Source organism: Microtus pennsylvanicus, chromosome 9 (assembly GCF_037038515.1).
Source record: "Microtus pennsylvanicus isolate mMicPen1 chromosome 9, mMicPen1.hap1, whole genome shotgun sequence".
NCBI classification, from domain to species: Eukaryota; Metazoa; Chordata; class Mammalia; order Rodentia; family Cricetidae; genus Microtus; species Microtus pennsylvanicus.
In genome coordinates this window covers 26,650,370-26,670,683 of record NC_134587.1, presented here as the reverse complement: position 1 = coordinate 26,670,683, position 20,314 = coordinate 26,650,370, and the positions used below count along the sequence as shown (strand labels likewise).

General features: G+C 44.7%; 1 protein-coding gene across 5 annotated transcripts in view; it reads right to left on the bottom strand.

The window, feature by feature from the left end:
- Positions 1-20,314, bottom strand: part of Cacnb4 (calcium voltage-gated channel auxiliary subunit beta 4) — a 253,473-nt gene that overhangs the window by 13,253 nt on the left and 219,906 nt on the right. For all 5 annotated transcript variants that reach the window (XM_075985214.1, XM_075985215.1, XM_075985216.1 and 2 more), the window contains 4 exons: positions 20,016-20,074; positions 11,538-11,647; positions 7,987-8,138; positions 5,899-5,994 (listed from right to left, as the gene is read on the bottom strand). In XM_075985214.1, coding sequence (XP_075841329.1) covers positions 5,899-5,994; positions 7,987-8,138; positions 11,538-11,647; positions 20,016-20,074 — 417 coding nt within the window. The remainder of the gene's footprint in view (positions 1-5,898; positions 5,995-7,986; positions 8,139-11,537; positions 11,648-20,015; positions 20,075-20,314) is intronic.

Genomic DNA, 20,314 nt, shown 5'->3' with positions numbered 1-20,314 from the left:
TCTTGTGGGGATAAAGGAAAGCCAATCAATAACGACAGACTCTGGAAGGAGCTCTACCTTAAGGTGAGTTCTTGCCAGTAATAGGTGGAGCCGACACAAAGGCAAGAGTATAGGGACACTGACTGCTTATAGCTCATCTCCTGTCTATGACATTTATTATGTCTTCCCGTTCTTACTCTTCAAAGGCAGTAAGCACACCTGCCCGTGTGTTTTTGTTAAGTTTATGTCAAGTGTACATGTTATATCATAGCATGGGTGGGAAGGGGCCATGTCCACCATGCTATGCCCAGGTTGGTAGTTGAAATCTGTAGAAGGGTAGATACTGAAATTGGACCCTGGGAGGCCTTGTCTCGTGAAGGGAAGATGTAGAACGGATCACTCTGTTTTGAAAAAGCAGTGTTAAAAAATAAACGGCAGGCACCCAGGGTTTTATAACAATGAACGCGGCAGTAGGGAGAACCGGTCAGAGAGATGAGTGAATCGGAAGAGTCTCAGTAACTTAAGGACCGCTGGAACTGGGCAGTGGAAAATCCCCCTCAGAACTTGCACGCATGACAGAATGACTTGGAGTCCATTCAGCAACGGGAAATGGAGCAGGACAGAAGAGACCCACTCTCGTTCTCAGAGTGTTAGAGGTTTGCAGGCAAGCCCCTGCCGACAGGATGAGCTCAGCTCTTGCAGAAAGTGGTGAGTGCCAATTCACACACATAAAAAGCCATTACGCAGCTCAGAGAGTCACCAGGTCAGCTTTTGGTAGCACAAGACAGCTCGTAACTAAGTGGAATTAAAGGATTATATTTCATTTATCATCCAATTGTCTATCTGCTTTTCTTGCCAGGCATTATGCAACTCTTATTACCACAGTACTGGGACAAGTTCTTAAAACGCACTATTCTCCACTTCTCTGAGAAGGAAAAGATACCAAGACCCAGGGAGGACAACTGAAATAAAAAAAAAATATGGTGTGTAGACACACACCAAGAAAACACAATCCGACTAACCATACAATAAAGAATCTTGGATGGCTCCTGCATCCCAGTGCCTGGGGACACTTTCCTGTTTGCCTCTCTGCATCTTCCCAGTTATATTTTTCTGCCTGGAGCATATTTGTAAATGGCCACAGGTTCCTTGGTCCTCCATGTACTGAGATGGAACATTTTGTGCCCTCTCCTTGAAGCTGGGTAGCTGCTGTGAGCACTCTGATCAGTGGAATGTTGTAGAGATGCTGGGCTGGGCTGAGATGAGTCCTTAGGAGACTGTATTTTATCATAAAGGTACAATGTGAGAACCCATGTCCCTACAGAAAAGAGCTCATGACAAAGGCCCTGGACCAAGTGGAAAGCAAGAATTGGCTGAGTCCCTCTAGTCAACCCTGCTGAGAGATCAGTCAGTCATCAGACAAAATGCTACCTACTAGCCACCGTTTGAAGTCGCCATGTTTAGGGCCATTTGCTTTGCACTAATAGATAACAAAACTTGGCCTAGAAGAAGTGTGGCTGTTTCTTTCGGCTGCATTAGGTCTACTTCTTGTTTCTACAAAGTTTGAATGGAGTCCAGCTGTCCCCATGGTTTACATGTATGATGACCATGGCTACTCAAAGGCAAAGCAGAATTCTTTTAGAAAGGACCCTGCTAGCCTCAACAAACCTAAATTACTTACTATCCAGCCCTTAACTAAAATGTTTATTGACCCCTCTAGTAAAAGCCTTACCCATGGAACCCAGTATTCTCTCTTCTGGACAACAGGCAATATGTTGGCTGGTTTATGTCAATCAACATAACTAGAATCATTTGGGAAGAAGGAACCTCAACTGGGAAAATGCCACCACAGGTTTTCTTTATAGACAATGGATGTGGAAGGCCCATCTCACTGTGGGCAGTACTAGCCCTGGGTCAATGGTTCTGGGTGCTAGAAGAAAGCAGGTTCAGAGAGAAACCATCCAGCAAGCAGGGTTCCTCTGTGGCCTCTGCGTTAGTCATTTTCCCAGGTTTCTGACTTGAGTTCCTACCCTGACTTCCCTGGATGAGGGGGACAGGCTTTAAGATGAAATAAACCCTTTCTTCCCCAAGTTGCTTGTGGTCATAGTGTTTTTATCACAGCAACAGAAGCCCTAATAGATGTGGTAACTAACACATTGCATTTACTATTAGAGCGGTGCTTCTCAACCTTCCTAATGCTGTGACCGATAATACAGTCCCTCATACTGTGGTGACCCCAGCCCTAAAATTATCTTCATTGCTACTTCATAACTGCAATTCTGCTGCTATGAAGTATAATGCAGATATCTGTATTTTCCAGTGGTCTTGGGCGACCCTTATGAAAGGGTCATTTGACCTCCCCAAAGGATGTGACCCACAGGTTGAGGACCATTGCTCTAGAGCCTCCCTGGATTAAGACATAGATAAGCTATCATTGCCCAAGGTCTCTGGCTTTTGGGAAGGCAGTTCACCTTTTCCTGGTCTCAGTGTCCTCACTTGTAAAATGAGGAGAGTGGAACAGAATTGTATTTCCTTTTAAGTGTTCCATGAAACATTAAACCCACAAGCTGTTCTGTGGAAAAAGACTTGCAGACACATTACGGAGAAGCACGGGATATCCTCTATTCTCCAGGAGCTACAAAGAGCATGTTAGCAAAATGGGTTTTCTGTACAAAGAAACCCAATGACCTGTGTTTGCATTAGCATCCTCTCAAACATCTTTGGATCCAGCATTCTTTTCCCAATATCAGCTGACATCATCGTATAGAGCCCAATAGTAAGATGCATACTGCAGGAAACTCTGTGTGGTTCTCCTTCACGCCAATAGTCCCTGGCACTAGAATCACCCTTCTAGCTACAGAAAGTTAAGTTTTCTTGTGTCCACTGAGAGGCCTCTTTCTAAAACCCGCTGCCTGTACTATCACCGCAGGATGAGACCCTGCTAGTAGAATCTGCTGAGTTGGCAGACTGGAGACACAGATGGCAAGGAAGCGAGCTGCAGCCTCTCCTCACAGAATTAAAATGCCACAGTGATAACCAGTCTCTGGGTGACGATGATAATTACGGTCTTGAAGTAAAGGGATAAATGCGGACACATTTTTAAATTGCTCCTAGTTTTTGTCATCTGAAATTTTCTTCACGTGGGCCAAAATAGAATGCACAATTCTTTCCCAGAATGACAAAGTCCATGAACATAATATCACATGGTTAGAAAGGCACAAGGTAACTACTTATTCGGACTGCTTGTTGACAGTGCCAGGCTATCTGACCAATTATTCAGAATAAGACAGATGTGTCTGTCCTGCTAATATACTAGAGGAGGGCTGTCCCCCCAGTACCCTGGCAGGTTGAGGTTACTAACCTGGGGACAGGACCACAGTGTTGTTATATGTAAGTATGTGAATGCGTCTATTTTTGGTCCCGCCTATCTCAGAGGTAGCAATATGCCATAGGTAACATACACCCCTTGTAATCCTCCTGGCTTGAAGAAAGGCGTGCCAAAGAGACACTTCTCTTGGGCTATCAGACCCCTGAAACAACAGACTCCAAGAGATTGGCATTTTCTCAGGGATTTTTTTTTTTTTTTTTTTTTTTTTTTTTTTTGCTGGTGGAGGAAAAGGCTGAAGTCCGGGTGTCAGAGGAGGAGCTTGTCCTCTGAGTAGCGGCTTTTCACAGGTGACAGATAGTAGGACAGACGGAGAAGCTGATGTGTCAATGAAGGGCAGGGCCACACCGTGACCAGGAACTCGTGCCCCTTATTGAAGCCTACACTGTAGGCCAGCGCCCTGAAGGTGGACTTCATAGGGACCCACGGATCTCATTGCTCTTGCTCTCAGTGTGGCCACATCGAACCATGATCCTCGCTTCATTATTTGTTCCTTCAGTTGACACACTGTGCATAGGTCACGGTGGGGCCTCGCTTACTAGGGCTGCTGAAGCCCACGCTTTGACTCTAGAAACTTCAGGAATGTCCTCAGCAGCTCAAATACCTCAATTTTAATAGGACATAAGTTATTGTCTCCAGAAATTATTTCAACCAAGGGTTAATAAATTGACTTAAAAATAAATGTTTCCCCCCAATAAATCTCTTATAATTATATTTCCATTTTTAGTGACTGCTTCCTAAAATGCCATACCAATCATAACTACCATTCTAAGATTGTCCTAAAAAGCAGAAAGAATCTCACAGTTCCTGGCTTTTAGTAGCTGTCCAGTAAAGATCATTTCTCTTCCACCGTGAAACATTACAGGGCCAGAGGTCGGATGGCATATGCTTTTATAGTTTCTCGGTGTTTAATCAAACATTCCACCCTGTAAGCAACTTCCTTAGTAGGCAATGTGGCTTTAAACGTCTTAACATAGAGCTCTGGATTTATCTGCGGGTGGTAACCTGATAACTGTGTGTAGAGGAGGGAGGCTGTGCTGGGGAGAAGAAGAAACGGCTTTGAAGTCAGACAGATCCACTCCTAATCTTAATGTGCCGAATGATCTCAACAAACTCAATGATGGGCTCTGTCTTCAGTTGTCCCAGCGATGAAGAGGGGCTTAGGCTGTATTTTACAAGCTCATAGCAAGGATTACAGACAATCTGTAGAAAGCATCGAGGGAGCCCCCTGGCCCTTGTTACATATCTAACGAAAGGATGTATCATTGTTCTTGCCTTTCAGGCCTGCCCAGCCTTTCATTCACTTGTCGCTCCCTCTGCTCACATTTATTACAAACCCACTATGCCAGGGAAGCGCGATACAACAGTGACCCCAAGACGGATGGAGGCCAGCAGACTAGATGCGGCGTAGCGCAGGATGCGCCTGGACAGCGTAGGCCACGTGCCAGGCACTGTTCTAAGGATGTTTCCACATACGCACACACGTGCTTCTTGAATTTTTACCCTAACCTTGCTCAGCAGGCATCTTGCTCAGGTTTATCTAACTCGTCTGTGCTTGAATAGCCAAGCTGTGTTGCTTCTCTAAGTACTTGAGTTGGATCCTATGCTTTCACAGAGCATAAATATAAATAAAATATAAACATATTTATATCCTATATTTAATAACAATATATTTAACATAAATATTTTTAAAAATCTAGTGAAGCAACCAAAAAGACGTTATTTCTTTTAGAGAAATCATGAGTCAATTGACCAAGCACACATGACTAACCACCACGGCCCGAGAGCCTGTGAGAACAGCCACCCTTCCCAGCCCAGCAAGGTGCACCTTCTCACCCTAGCAACGACACTAGGCAGCGTACAGTTTTCACCCCTCGCCATTGATCCCCCCCCATCTGTTATAAACACAGAGACGCTCTAGATGCAAGCCAGTTTTGACCTTCCACCTCACATTTTTTCATGCCCACCAGAATCTTCTGGCAGAAAAGCTGAAACAAAGCCAAGCTGGCATATTTTACTTTGCTCTTTTCTTACAAGTGTTCCATGACTAGACATGGCCCCCGAGTTCTGGCGACGGAATCAAGGAAGTAGTGGGAACAGCGGGTTTCAGACTTTGAGTTCATTTCTCCTGCCAAGGCAGACGCCATCCTGCCCCGGAAGCCTGAGCCCACTCAATGGAACAATAGCAGCTCACCGCAAGAATCCTTCACCATGTCTGAAGCGGTGCTTCTCAGCCTTCCTGATGCGACCCTTCAATACAGTCCCTCATGTTGTGGTGACCACCAGCCGTACACTTATTTTCATGGCTACTTCATAATTGTACTTTTCCACTGTTAGGAATCATAATGTAGATACCTGGGTTTTCCCGTGGCCTTAGGTGACCCCTGTGAAAGGGTCATTCTAGCCCCCTAGGGGTTACAATACACAAGTTGAGAACCATTGCTGTAGAATAAAAGCCACCAGGCTGATATCGAAAGGAAAATGCCCCCCTTGTAACTAGCCTTCAGCGATTAAACAGAAAAGATTTTACTTACAGGCGGGCACTGGGCCAGTTTATCGGCTGCCACCAGTTGAACATTCAAGTGTTTGCTCTGAGACTTTCCTCTGGACTTAATCAGCCTCTGTAAAACCTGAGAGAGGATAACAGGAGCCCGAGTCATTCATTGTCAATGAGTTGAAAGAAAGCCAAACACACCAGGATCGTTTCCTACAGTGCATGTAGCCCTGAGGACAGTAAGAAGGCCCTACAATGTGAGCAATCACACACTTAGAATCTCCATGGCGACACTGCCCACCTCACTGTGGGCCTGGAGTGGACTGGGCATGTCCATCCTCTCCTAGCTCCCTGTGGGATCCTAGTGACAGACAGCCTCACTTCCCACCTAGACTTGTAAGTCTCTTTCAGATGTCAGAACTTCCTCTCAAAGAGAAAAGGCTGGTCTGACCTTGTTTATGTTGAGTCAATATTTTGATGTTATTTGGTTCAGTAATATTTCGGTTCATTACCTCCATGTCAGATAAATATCAACGTCACTTGTGTATGTCATATTTTTCAATATCTAATAAGATATTTGGTTTAATTTTATATTAATCAAACTATTTCAGGCATGGAAACCTAGGTAAAACATTTATGTTGGAACACTGTTACACATAAAACAGACGATATCTATGCCTTTGGTCATAGCTATAGCTGCATTTGGCCACTAGTTTTGTTTAGGTTGAAGTGGGGCCCTCTCTACTTCAACCGTGCTACTTTATGAAGTTCTGATACCTCAGTGCACAGGTCCACGCAAGTCCCTGACTCTGGACTTCCAGACACCACAGCAATGGGACAGTGGAGGTAGTGGTGACCTTAGCCTTGCTGCAAAGGATTCTTGGTACCCCAGCAGCTAGAGTCAAGGACACTTCCAGTGGTTGAGGCAAGGCCACTGTGTTTTAATCACACCCCAGAGTCATCCGGCGGCAGGTGGGAGTCCCACAGTTACAGTATAGGAGTAGTTCCCTCCAAGATGCTGAGAGCTTGTGAACTATAACAGGCCACAGCTTCTTTAGGCTTTTCTCTGACCACAGAAGAAAACCACGGTTTGGGTGGGGAGTTGAGCAAGCATTTAGACAAACCAACTACATTCTAGGAGGCGCTGGAAAAGAACTGTTAAGATGTCTCTCGGCGGATTAGTGGGGTGTAGAGGGGAGGCTGGGGGAGGAGACAGGAGGAGATGAGGGAGGGGAAATTGAGGTCCCGGATGCAAAACAGACAGACAGGCAGACAGACAGATAATGCTTCTCATGGGTATCTATTTCATATCTATTTTTAGGACACCATCACTATTTAAAAACAAGAGGGAGGATGGTGAGCGGGCTCAGTGGGGAAAGATGAACACTACCAAGCCTGGTGACCTGAGTTCAATCCTGAGAGCCCACACGGTGGGAGGGGAGAACGTACTTCCACAAGTTGTCCTCTGACCCCACATATATGCTGTGACCGCACAAGTGTACACACACACACACACACACACACACAGAGAGAGAGAGAGAGAGAGAGAGAGAGAGAGAGAGAGAGAGAGAGATATTAAAAAATAACTAAGTAAAAGTAAAACTAAAAGGACATCAAGATCAAGAGTGCAGTCTGGGCCATCTCCCTCTGTTCTTGTCACTCTGGTAGCTGATGTGACCATTCCTGCTTAACCAGTAAACCAGCTACGCACAAGCGACGAGGGCTGCAGCGTTTCTGTGAGAGATGCTTATGCAGTGATCTTTTACCTTGCAGAAGGCATTTTTCTGGACTATGTCCTCCCTGTCTCAACTGGGCAGAGACTGTAGGTGACTCAAGAATCAATATTATACAGGAAATTGGCCAACAGGGAATGCACAGCCTACGAAAGGCCAGGGTCCACTTTTTGTTTTCCATCTTTGTGCTCTTGTTTGGATTTTATCATCTCTGACTGCAGGGAGGAGCTTCTCAGCGATGATGATGATGATGATGATTCTTACCTAGATTCATCCCTAGAACTTGAGTACTGTTTTAAAATGTACCTATTAACTGACTCTGGAGACATTTTTCTGCCCACACACGAACCTCAGGGAGGAAGCTTCTAAACCATAGACAGGAGTGCAGGATTTACCTTCGGAGAGGAGACTTTCACGTGAACAACGATGGGGGCTAAGGACGTCTTGATAAGCTGTGCTGGGTGGTTGATGGTGTCTGCATCAAGAACAACCAGTTGCAAAGACCTCGCCAATTCAAAAATTCTTTCAATTTCACTCTGTACTTCCGCTAAAAGGGGAGACAATCAATGGTTAGTCTCAATAATTATTATTTATATTGAAAAGAAATAGTATAAGCTCTCAAATGTGTGTGTCTGTACTGTAGAACAAAGGGCTCTGAACTTTCATAGACATGTTTATCAAAATCTTTTTTTTTTCCTCTGAGACAAAGTCTATTATGTAGCCCTGGCTGTCCTGGAACTTGTTATGGCAACAGACTGGCTTCTGACTCACAAAGGTCTGTCTGCCTCTGGCTCCCAAGTGCTAGGATTAAAGGTGTGCACCACACAATGTCTGTTCTTTTTAAAACTCTTTTCTAAAGATTAAATTGTGCATAGAATAAAACAATTGGCATAAGAACTTAAGCCAGCTCTCTTGGCTTGCTTCGTACACCCAGCCTAGCATGGTGATATTTATATAGCCACGGTTGTTCCATTTTGAGGTTGCTTTTAATGAGAACGGCCTTTAGCAAACACATTAGAGCCACTGAAAGTGACATTGAGTATTTCTGTCAATAGTTTATATTTTAACATTCTGTAGACTGTGTTTTGGAAGAAAAAAAAAACACCTGAAAACTGTATTGATTTGACTGATATACACACCTTTGTATCCTCACTAATTGTGAGTGTCCTCAGACAACCAGAAAATTCCAAGTCTAGCTCAATTTAAGCTTTAGATACGGTGGAATTGTCTAAGGTATATTTACCATAAGTATAACACACATAAGTATAACAGACTCTCTCTCACACACACGCACAGGTCATGTTAACATGCTGCACTCTATCTTGACTCACACCTAGCTGGCCGGATGTAATAGTCAGATGACTCATAGCCACGTCTTCTAAACTGGTCAGATAAAAATGCTAGTTCTTTTCAAGTGTCTGAAGCAATCCAGTTGCTTTAATTTATTCTGGGACAGAGCCTTGCTATGTAGCCCAAGCTGGTTGTGAACCTCTTGCTTCCACCTCCCAAGTACTTTGATGACAAGTGTGTGCTGCTGTGCGTGGCTTACAAACTCTCCTTCTGGTGTGTGTGTGTGTGTGTGTGTGTGTGTGTGTGTGTGTGTGTGAGAGAGAGAGAGAGAGAGAGAGAGAGAATGTTGAAACACATGACCAAAGTACATGTTTTTCTGAAATTTAAAAGGTCTTTAAGTGGGACATGGTGGCGCATACCTGGAATCCCAATACTTGGGACACCAAGGCAGAAGGATCATGACTTCAAGGTCATCATGGGAAACACAGAGAGTTTCAGCCCAGACTGCATTCTGTATTGATACTGTCTCAAAAAAAAAAAAACAGCAAAAAATCCTTTATATACTTCATTAATCAGCTGATGTAGTGTGTCATGCCCCAAATCTGAATTAGATTCTACTAATAGAAGACTTTGCATAAAAACAAAAGTTTCTCAGTTCTCAGGAAATCACTGACATTTAAATGCATGATCTACATTAGAAAGTATGAATGTGGAGGAGAGAGAAATGGCCAAATAGTTAAGGCACTTGCTGCCCTTCCAGAGGACCAAGCTTGGTCCTAGCATCCACATTAGACAGTTCATAACCACCTGTATCCCAGCTCCAGGGGGCAAGACAACCTCACTGGCCTCCTTAGGCACTCATCCATGAGAGTGCACACACACACGCACGCACGCACGCACACACACACACACACACACACACACACACACACATCTTTTAAAAAAATATGAATTCAAAGAGTCAAAACACACATCGCCTTCACATTATAAAACACCAATGTCCTGAAAGGCTTCAGATTAATTTTTCCAGTGGCCAGCTTTCAGGATATCTATTTAAGGAAATCCTTGCCGAATTCTTATGAAGTAATAGACTGCATTTGTTAGTAATCATAGGCATACATTCATTTTTTTTCTAGCACGTCAGAAACAGTTTAAAAAGAAATTTTTTCTCAATAAGGGCATTTGAAAATAAAGTCAGTTTTTACTGCAGCCAGTTTAGCAGAAGGAACGGGGGTGGGGGTGGGGGTGGGGTGGGAGTAGGAACTCTATTGGTGCTGTGGACTGCCACAGTTTTAAAGGCGTTTCTGGGCAGAACTATGATGGAACAAATCATATCATTTACCGTTTTAGTTTCGAGTCTCACGTGTTATTATAAAATAATGTAAAATAGCATTTAGCGATTTTCCCAAGGAACTAAAAGGCAGCAACACAAACTGAACTGCCCCAGGACCGGAACCCACAGGGCACTCATTCTTCGTCTCGGTTCAGGTAACTCAGAAATTCCTGGGTTTTGTTTACTCTGCAGCAGCAGTGAGCTGGCGTGTTGGTTCATACCTACTGCTGAAACAACACAAGGCCTTTGGCCTGTGGCACTGCAGCATAAGCAGCGGAGGAGCTTGGGGAGATGGGGCAAGGCTGGATCACACAGCAGGGTGAGCCCAGGGCTTAGAAAATATGTACAGAGAGCATAATAAGCAAATTATAGGCACAAGGAAGACAAAGGCATTTTTATCTACCTAGTGTATTTTCTTCAAGAAAACCAACAGTCTTGGCTACTCAGACAGGTTCTCAGGGGGCTCTAATGGAAGCTTCTTCATAAATCTGCTACAGGCAGGCAAAGCTGGGACAGTCAGAAACTCCGGTGCCAGAAGCCCTTAGTGAACACTCTACCACTAGACCGCATAGTTTCAGCATCTTTGGGACTGGTGATGATCCTTATGACTGAGTTGACTCTGGTGTTGGTTTGCTTTTGAGACAAGGTCTTAGGTAGTTCAGGCTGGCCTTGAACTCCTGATCCTCTTGACTCTCCTTCCCGTGTGCTGAGATTACAGGTATGCATACCCTCACTCAGCTTCCAAAACTGTTACTACTTTTTCCCCATGGTTTCAAGGCAATATTTCCCAAAGTGACTCACTTCTATTCACACCCCAACTCACTTACAACCTTTTATTCTCCCTTACGGAAGGAATTTAACAGGCTTTCCAAAAGCACCCAGAAAAGACAGGCTTAGGTTCCCTGCACGTTCATCCTGACGGTCACCATGTCTACTGAAAGGGATGGCGGTTCTGGGTACACCGGTACACACAAATACATCATACCATGCTCTTCTCAACATCTCATTTCCTTTCATGCAGCTGTGTGTCAGCTCTGACAGAAGCCTTATTGTGACATTTGGGGAAAAGGAAATGGGTGGTTTCCTATGGTTCAGCAGCAACTGAACAGAAGATCCTGAGAAGGCCTTTTTCCCACCAGACTGCAGCATAGCTAATAGATCAGAACTGAGAGGTGGGATCTAGCAGCTACAAGACTCGCCCCTTTCCTGTCCATTGGCTGGCTCTCTCTACAGATACCCAACACGTCTCCATACAGGACAGCACCCAAGCTGGACAAGACATTCCCCACATATACACCTCATGCCTGCAGGAACGCATCTTACCTAAGCTGGATCTGGTGTTGGAGCGTTCAATGATTGCTCTCTTGCTGGGATTGTTGAGGACAGACCTCTTAGCAAGAGAAATGTCAGCTGTCACTCTTGTTATTGATATCCTAGGAAGAGGAACACAGAACAGAACAAGCTGGTAAAAAATGTTATGTGCTCCCTGAGTGATTTATAGCCACAGTGCTCAATAGCCATTTTACACACTACAGAGAAAGCACTGTACAGTCAACATCGGCCACAAGGAATTTGAACAGGCTCTGGCTCATATGAAAACACAAACAGGGCGGATGATGGCAAATGACGGCTTTGGCTCTTGAGCCGAAAACCACTCCAGTGGAAATGTCCTCCCTCCATTATGGCCTGCCCGGCTAAGTTGCCTTTAAAACACACACCACCCCAGGAGGGAATCAAAACATGAATTAGCCATGATCTTTCTAGGAAATTGCTTTACAGTTTCTTCCAAATTCACAGTGGCTTTGCTCTTGAACAAAACCTTCAAGGCCCTCAACAGCTCCGCCCCAGCACTGCTGGCCAAAGGGGGGAAAGCTTCATTTGATCACAGAAAAGAATGAACCGGTTGGTCGCTACGTTGCGTTTCTTGGCTCTGTCGTTAATCCCTGATACATGGAGCATTTCTCCACGGGGAAAAGAGGAGCTTTGCGAGCAAGGAGGTGAGAAATACGGTTTCTTTCTTTGCAGGCCCAGGAGCCTCACATGTTTGCACAGGATCTGACCACATCTGGTGAACACTCGTCAGCCCAATAGCAGAAGTCAGTGGGCGCATGAGACTGGCGTGTGGTGAGGTAGAACGCGCTTTACAATCACAGAACAAGAGAGCATAGACTTTGTGTGGAGCGAAGGAATCAACCGGAATTATGCATTCTCAAATGAAAGGACGTAGACTTTAAAATAATTTTTAACGGAGACGGCTCAGTTCCTAGTAATTATCTGTAGAATTCAAAGCTGGTCCGCCTAGGCCACTTACAGAGATCCACGGGCCTTCCCTACCCTCATCCACAGAGCTTGATGTGTTCAGAAAGGGGAGCATCACTTCCCTTTATGCTCAGAGTAGACTTTTTCTCCTCCAGGGTCAAACTCCTTTGGGGTTAGAGCACAGCAGGAAGAGTGTATTTAATTTCAAGCCCTCTCACTCCTGTTTCAGGACATTTTAATACTGTCTGGAGATGCAGGTACTAGGAGCTTTGGGGAGAACCCAAAATTGTCCTTTTCATAAGTGCTTGAAAACAACAACAAAAAAATTAAGCATGGTCTTACTATGTGTAGCTGGAAAACTTTGACTTCATCATCCTCCTGTCTCAGGCCCCCTTATACTAGAAACATAGGTACCACTATAGGACCTAACTTAAAAAGTCAGGTCTTTAGAGCAACAGGGTGCGCAGGAGCTCCAGCAGGATGCTGAAGCCAACTGGGGCTGGCTTGGGCTGCTGCATTTGTAAGCGGCAGGTGCTTGGAACACTGTAATGTTTTAACGTTTTGAATCTGTATGACTTGATGACTGTTGGAGGCAGCCTTAAATTACCTTGCATAGACTCTAAAGCTGTGCAGAGATAGCCCAGGAACCACTCACTGTGAGTGCTGTGCAGAGATAGCCCAGGAACCACTCACGGTGAGTGCTGTGCAGAGATAGCCCAGGAACCACTCACTGTGAGTGAGTGCTGTGCAGAGATGATAGCCCAGGAACCACTCACTGTGAGTGCAAACATGGGTGGCCCTCCACATTTCTGTCCTCTACATGGGGCTCCCTCATGAATTCATCGTTTTTTTAAAAGAAAAAAGAAAGAAAGTGAAGGCAAAAAAGGACACTCCGACAGCTAGATGACAACAGAAAACACAGGTGTAAGAACTTCTATATTTTACCAAGAAGGAAACTGAGACACAGAGAAAATCCACTGGTCTATTCCAGGCAATGATGGTCTGGGAGGCCTTGAACACAGGAAGAGGCTTAGTTACGTGGCTGGACAATTCTATTTCAGTTCAGTTTTGTTTCCCAGTACAACAAATCTCTAAGATGAGCTAAGCCACCAGGTGTAGGCTTACAACTCTGTCCCTGCTGAGAACATGGTGCAGGTTCAGACCAGGTTTAAAACAAGAGAGCCCCATATCTGAGTTTTCCACTGCAGGTTTTCTCCTTCTCCTCTTCTCCTTCTTCTTCCTCCTCCTCCTTCTTCTCCTTCTTTTTCCCCTTCTTCTTCTTCTTCTTCTTCTTCTTCTTCTTCTTCTTCTTCTTCTTCTTCTTCTTCTTCTTCTTCTTCTTCTTCTTCTTCTTCTTCTTCCTCCTCCTCCTCCTCCTCCTCCTCCTCCTCCTCCTCCTCCTCCTCCTCCTTCTCCTCCTCCTCCTCCTTCTCCTTTTTCTTGACAGTCTTATTCTGCAGCCCAGGCTGGCCACAAGCTTGCAGCAGCCCTCAGGCCTTCTGCCTGAGTATCCTGAGCACTGGGATGACAGGAGTTAGCTGCCATGCCTCACTCAGGGAGCTCTGAGATGCAGTGTCTTCTGGGCCGCAATCTTTCCTCACAGAACGAGATCTTCTGTTTAGTTGGGGCTCTGGGCTTCTTGTTTGTTAAAGAATGGAGCATCTGGATGGAAACATACTGTCATATTTCAGAACGACCCAAGTATAGAGCTATAGACAAGTGGGCCGACTCAAGGAAGGACAGGAGTCAACTTTCCAGAAAAATGATTTCTGCCGTGCCAAAATTTCCTAGCTCTTCATAAGCCAAATAGTAATTCCTGGCTCTTAAAATTTGAAGAAATCATCAACAAACATTTCCCCTGGGTTATAAAATCACTTTCACACAGCCATTCAAATACAACCAGTGTTAAACATATACAGAAGAAGCTGCTTTGAATGTTAAAAACACAAAATGCCGAGGGCGGCAAAATGCTCCTTTTCTCGTTTTATTTTCTAATAAAAGACTCCATTGATAGCATATGTTGTCTGTTAGCAAAAATACACACGCATGGAGTATAGTCCAGAAAGGGCTGACTCCAGCTCTAGAAGTCAGTCTGTAAAGATGTAGACGGCTTTCTTCTGCCGGAAGGGTTACTTTTACCAAAGGTGGATACCAGACCTTGATTTCTTTCTTTTGAAGTACAAGCTCCTTCAGCAAAGGGACTGTACTCACCATCGAGTGTCTCCTAATTGATTATGCTTTTAAACTATGTATGTCTCCAGATTCTTTGCTTTCCTCATCTGCCATGCATCTTGGTACCATTCCCCAAGTGTTCCCTTGGCAACCCCATCTAGGCAGTGCCAGCAGTTACTGGGCCGCAGGAGTCTAGTTCCCCTGAAGTCAGGGTGGAGCAGCTAGCATCCCTAAAACTCAAAAAGCAGTCCCTAAATCCACCAAGTCTGCATGTTTCTCCTTTAGAATTCATCTGAGTTGGTGACATTATTAGTTTTCTGAATTTTTTTTAAACATTTATTTATTTATTAAGTATACAGTATTCTGTCTGCTTGCATGCCTGCAGGCCAGAAGAGGGCACCAGACCTCATTGCAGATGGTTGTGAGCCACCATGTGGTTGCTGGGAATTGAACTCAGGACCTTTGGAAGAGCAGGCAGTGCTCTTAACCTCTGAGCCATTTCTCCAGCCCCTAGTTTTCTGAATTTTTGTTTTTACATTTTCATTTACACAGGAGGGGCAGTAGGCATGCGCGTGCCAGTGTGCTGGTGGAGGTCAGAGGACATCTTGTAGGAGTCCACTCTCTCCACTCACCATGTGAGGCCCAGAGACAGAACCACGTCATCTGCCTTTCTAGGCAGATATTCTATGGGAAGATGGTTCTTTCAGTTGTGACACCCATTCAAAAGAAATTAGTATTCCCATGTTGCTAATGTAACAGCGGGAAGATCTATTTCTATTCTGGCTAATTAGTAAGAAGCCCAAATCAGCATAATACATGTTTTTAAATTTCTAGTGCTGACGGGCACAGTGTTCCAAAGCAGGACGAACAGGAAGGAAGGCACAGGAAGACCCCAGGGTCCCCTCTAGCTTTCTTTTGATTTCCATGCTCAAGGACAAAGTTATAGCATTTTTGAGCCGCCATCCCCTAATCAATAAAGTGGGGATAGATTTGTCCTCACTATCTCAGAGTATTAGTGCTAAGGGCAAAGAAGGCACTACACAAAACTGATTTCTTAAATGACTGTTCTTAGCATTTATGGTGGTTTTAGATGTCCCCCATATTCTCAGACATTTAAATACTTGGTCCCTAGTTGGAGTCACTGCTTGGAGAGGCTTAGGAGTTATAACCTTCCTGGAGGAAGTACATCACTGCAAGGCCAATTCTGAGGTTTCAAAAGTCACATGGCATTCCCAGTTCCACTCTTTCTGTTTCCTGCTTATGGTTTAAGATGTGAGCCCTCAGCTCTCAGCTTCCAGCTCCAGCCACCATGCCTGCTTGTCACATTGCTTCCCTTCATGGTCATAATGGATTCTTAGCCCTCTAGAAGGGTAAGCCCCAAATAAACCCTTCCTTCTATAGATGTTGCCCTAGATGGCTAGATGTGGCTGTATATACCTTCAATCCCTGCACTAAGGAGACAGGGGCAGGTAGTTGTCTGGAAGATTGACACAAGCCTGGTCTACATAGCTACTTCCAGGCTATCCAAGGCTACGTAATGAGACCGTGCCTCAAAAATACACACATACACACACACACACACACACACACATACATATATACATACATACACACATGGATAAATGAATATTGCCTTGGTCATGGTGCTACACACACAAATATACATGTGCGTGTGTGTGTGTGTGTGTGTGTGTGTGTGTGTGTGTGTGTGTGTGTGTGTAAATATCAAGGAAGGCAGGTGTTGAAAATCCAGAGACTCGTGAGGAAGTTTCGTCATATCTTATCTGCAGAAGTTAGCGTCGACCGGCAAGGACTGTCTTGTCCCAGAGTTGGTGAGCCTTATATATATAGCAGGAACCTTTGGGGAAGGCAGTAAGATTCGATGTAATCAAATCTATTAATTTAAGCATTCAAGGTGGCACACAAATGTTCCATTATCTCCAGTGTTTGAGGCCAGCTCTAGAAGAGAGAATCGTGGGTGGGGCCGAGAGGAAAGACAGATTGGTTCTGAGGTAGAAGTTTCTTTTCTCCATTTGTGAACTGTTGTGGCAAACAGTTTTCATACTGACGTGGTGGGGCTGCTCTGTGATGTCATCAACTGACATTGTTTCCTTTCCTTAATAATTCAGTTCTAAGTTGAATGCTTAACTTCTTCTCTTTCAAATTCTTTTCCACTTGACAATTGGGGTTGTTTTGTTTTGCTTGTTTGTTTTAGATTACACATTCCTTGAGCCAGAGTCCCCTTATTTTAGCACCCCATCCCTGTAGGCTCCACATAGGACACGACATGACGCCGCAGAGCTCCTCGGTAGTCAGAAAAGCTCAAGGCTGCCTTTAGGAACCCCAGTGCTGTGTACCGTGAATCTATGCTAATAAAAAGAAATTTTAAAAAAACGGAAAGCCTAGATGACTAATTTTTTTGGGGGGGACTGGAAATGTGCGGTGTAAGCCAGCAGACTGCAGCTGCTGAGGCCGTTCCGCAGCCAGACAGTGGTGGACCATCCAGCCCCCAGGGGGGTGTCTGTGTTATGGATAGAGACACTTGGTTCCCACTGTGTCTCCTGCAGGCTGAATGCCACTGCAGCAGACTGCCAGGCTTACTGGTTCCATAATCCACGGACAGGAATCAAGCCCACACTGACATATACGAGAGATCCTCGGGAGCTACATAGTACTCCTCCCCCCCCACACACACAAGTGCTACAGTTAGACTCAAACAAATGGGGTAAGGAATAGGTCTAAAGTGACTCCTATTTCTAAGGAGTCAAAAGGAAAAGCCATCCAAGCTCTTCCTTCCGGTAAAGTCAAACAGATGGGTTTCATCTACTCCACTGAATTAATTTTGAATTGGGATCTGAAAAGCAGTACTGGATTAAAAAGCCTCTCAACACACGGATTTCTTCTTTGATCTTTCTGGAAAGCATGAGCCATTCTCCTGACGACGATGTCTCCCCTACCGCAGTCACAGCGGAAGAAATCCCGAACAGGCTTCCATTTGACGGTGCTGTTGATGCTGGTCCACTGAGTCAGCCTTCGGTGTAATTGTTCTCTTGGCCAATTTCAGCCAAAGACTATTTGCTGTTTTCCCTCCTTTTATTAATTGGTAAAACACGACGCAGCAGATTGTCACAGCTCAAAGCACAATATTCCCCACGCAGAAGACGCGTGAGCATCTGTGAGACGCTCCGGGCCAACTTCAGCCTTACCCAACTGTCCGCAGTAGCTCACCAGTGGGCTCCCTGGGCTTTTCTGTGGCACTCTCCGCTCATCCCTCTACCACTCCCATCTTTGCTACCTGCTTCTCTCCAGGACTTCTACGCTTCGGACTTCTCCAGGACTGCCTCTGTCTGTAGTTGTCATTTGAGCTGCTACTGGGTCCCCTTCCCCAGCCTCTCCGCCATCATCAGACCCCGTGAAAACTTGACATTGGAATTTTAATTGTATCTTTAACTTGAAAGAAGCTTCAATAGTGTAGATTTGGTGAATGGAACAGATAATTCTACTTGACTCCAGACAGCTCTGTGCTGTAACTCAGTGAGCGTCGTCTTCCGTGGCCTTGGGGTTACAGACATCAGTCTGCTCTCCTGAAGCCCGTCTTTCAGCCATTTCTCTTTCCCTTTGCCCAACCCTCTGTGTTCCTTTCTTCATTGTCATCGGTGCTTTCAACCTTCAGCAACATTGTTCACAGGAATGTCACCTGGAAACAGAACAACCTAACACAAGGGTAGGCTGACCTGCGGGGCGGGATCTGCTCAGATCAAAGACGGTCATGGAACTCAAGGAGGGGGCACTGCTCAGGACAGCTTCCAGTGAAGGCACCCCAGGTTAGAACCAATGATCTATGCAGAGCTGAAGGAACTGTGTAAATGCAACAAGAACAGCAGACCACTCGTGTTAGCTGCCTTCCCTCCAGAGGCACTGGGGGGTCAGACCCAGAACATCACAGAACAGGACTAGACCACGACCGTTAAGTTAGAGTCCAGGTTCAGCTGTTTTGTTGCAATGCATTTTTAGAACATGAATTCCCTAGTCTTCAGAGAGCGGGGTGGGGGGGTGGGGGGGTGGGGGGGCTGTGTTCACGTTGGAAGACATTAGGACTCCTGCTCTATCCCTTTCCACTGCATTCATTTGAGACAATGCCTTTCAGAAACCGGGAGCCAGCAAGCCCTAGTGATGCTCTCGTCTCTACACAGCACTGAGGGAGAGGCAACGCTATGCTTCATGTGAGTGCTGGGTATTTGAACTCAGCGATTTATGTTTGTATGTACAACAAGCACTCTTACTCCCTGTGCTATTTCCCCATCCCCTCAGCTTCTTTACACTGTGTCTAGCTTTAGAAACCAGTGATTATTTTCATATGACTACACAGAAGGCTTTTCTCTTGACAAATTATAAACACCAAAAAGTACTTGTATGAAATTATACATACTTGGGCTTAAGTTTTATATACACACAATTTGTGCTTGCCTTTTCTTAAAATTAAACTCTAAAATCTATTTAAAAGCATTTAAACATTTTTAAAATGAATTATTCAGTGTGAAGTGATAACCTGGATGCATTGCCCGGGTTTCTCAATGTGTACTATGTAAGCTTGCTTCTGATGAATCTGCAGCTTGTCTGGGTGGTTGTTTCTACACAGAACACACTCCACACTGTGAACAATCACACTTTCATCGTTGAGTCAATACAGATTTTTTTTTTTAGCACTTTTCTAGAAGACCTAGGAACTCTAGATATTTTCCACAAAACTGAAGCATAAACTTGTCTGAGGGCTTGGCCATATTGATAATAGCTTATAGGGGGTACATGGAAAACATACCTATAAAAACCACAAGGTTGTATTTTTGAAAATAGCACCCAAATAAATACAGCGTCCTTCAGCTGTCACTCGGGAAGGCTATGGCAAAGCAAAGATTGCATTTCTCTCTTAAGGAAATTTATTTATTTGCTGAAGGCTGTTTCCAGCATTTCATGCTTGCAAAGCACTTTATTATTTAGACATTCAAATCACACACACGGGCAATTCTCAGACACTAGCCAGCATGATCAGTGAGCCATCGTATTTATCAGAAATTGACATTTTCAACCAATTTCTGAAAACCAGTTCGGTATGAACTCACTAGTAAGCGAGAAAATAAAGACAAACATATATTACACCCAACAAATGGATTAATTTCCTTTTGTTTGTCCCTGGGGGCCTCATGCAATACTTCGTATTTTCATAGCTGTTTCAGTGAACACTCTCCTGGAACACTGAATTCAGTTTAACCACTGGACTTCTGTAACCATTGGAAACAGATCCACAAATCAATATATCACACTTTTACAGTTAAAGAAAAATCAAAATACAAAAACATCTATATGTCTCACCTCCCATCAAACCTGTGCTTCAGGAAATCAAAGAGGGCTTTCTGCATCATGTCTGTTACCTTCGCAGAGGTGAGGAAAAAAAGAATGAGGCAAACGTGTGGAGAGAGAGAAAGGGAGAGAGAGACAGAGAGAGAAGTCAACGGTGAGAGAGGTGGAAGGGAAGGGCACAGTGACTGAGGAGAAACCCCATCACATCCAGGCATCTCCAGGGGCCAGCTACAGATGTTCTCCAGGGCTGATTTTCAAGATAATCAAACATAGTTGCTAATGTCTCCCTTGGTTCTTCTCCAAGGTGCTGA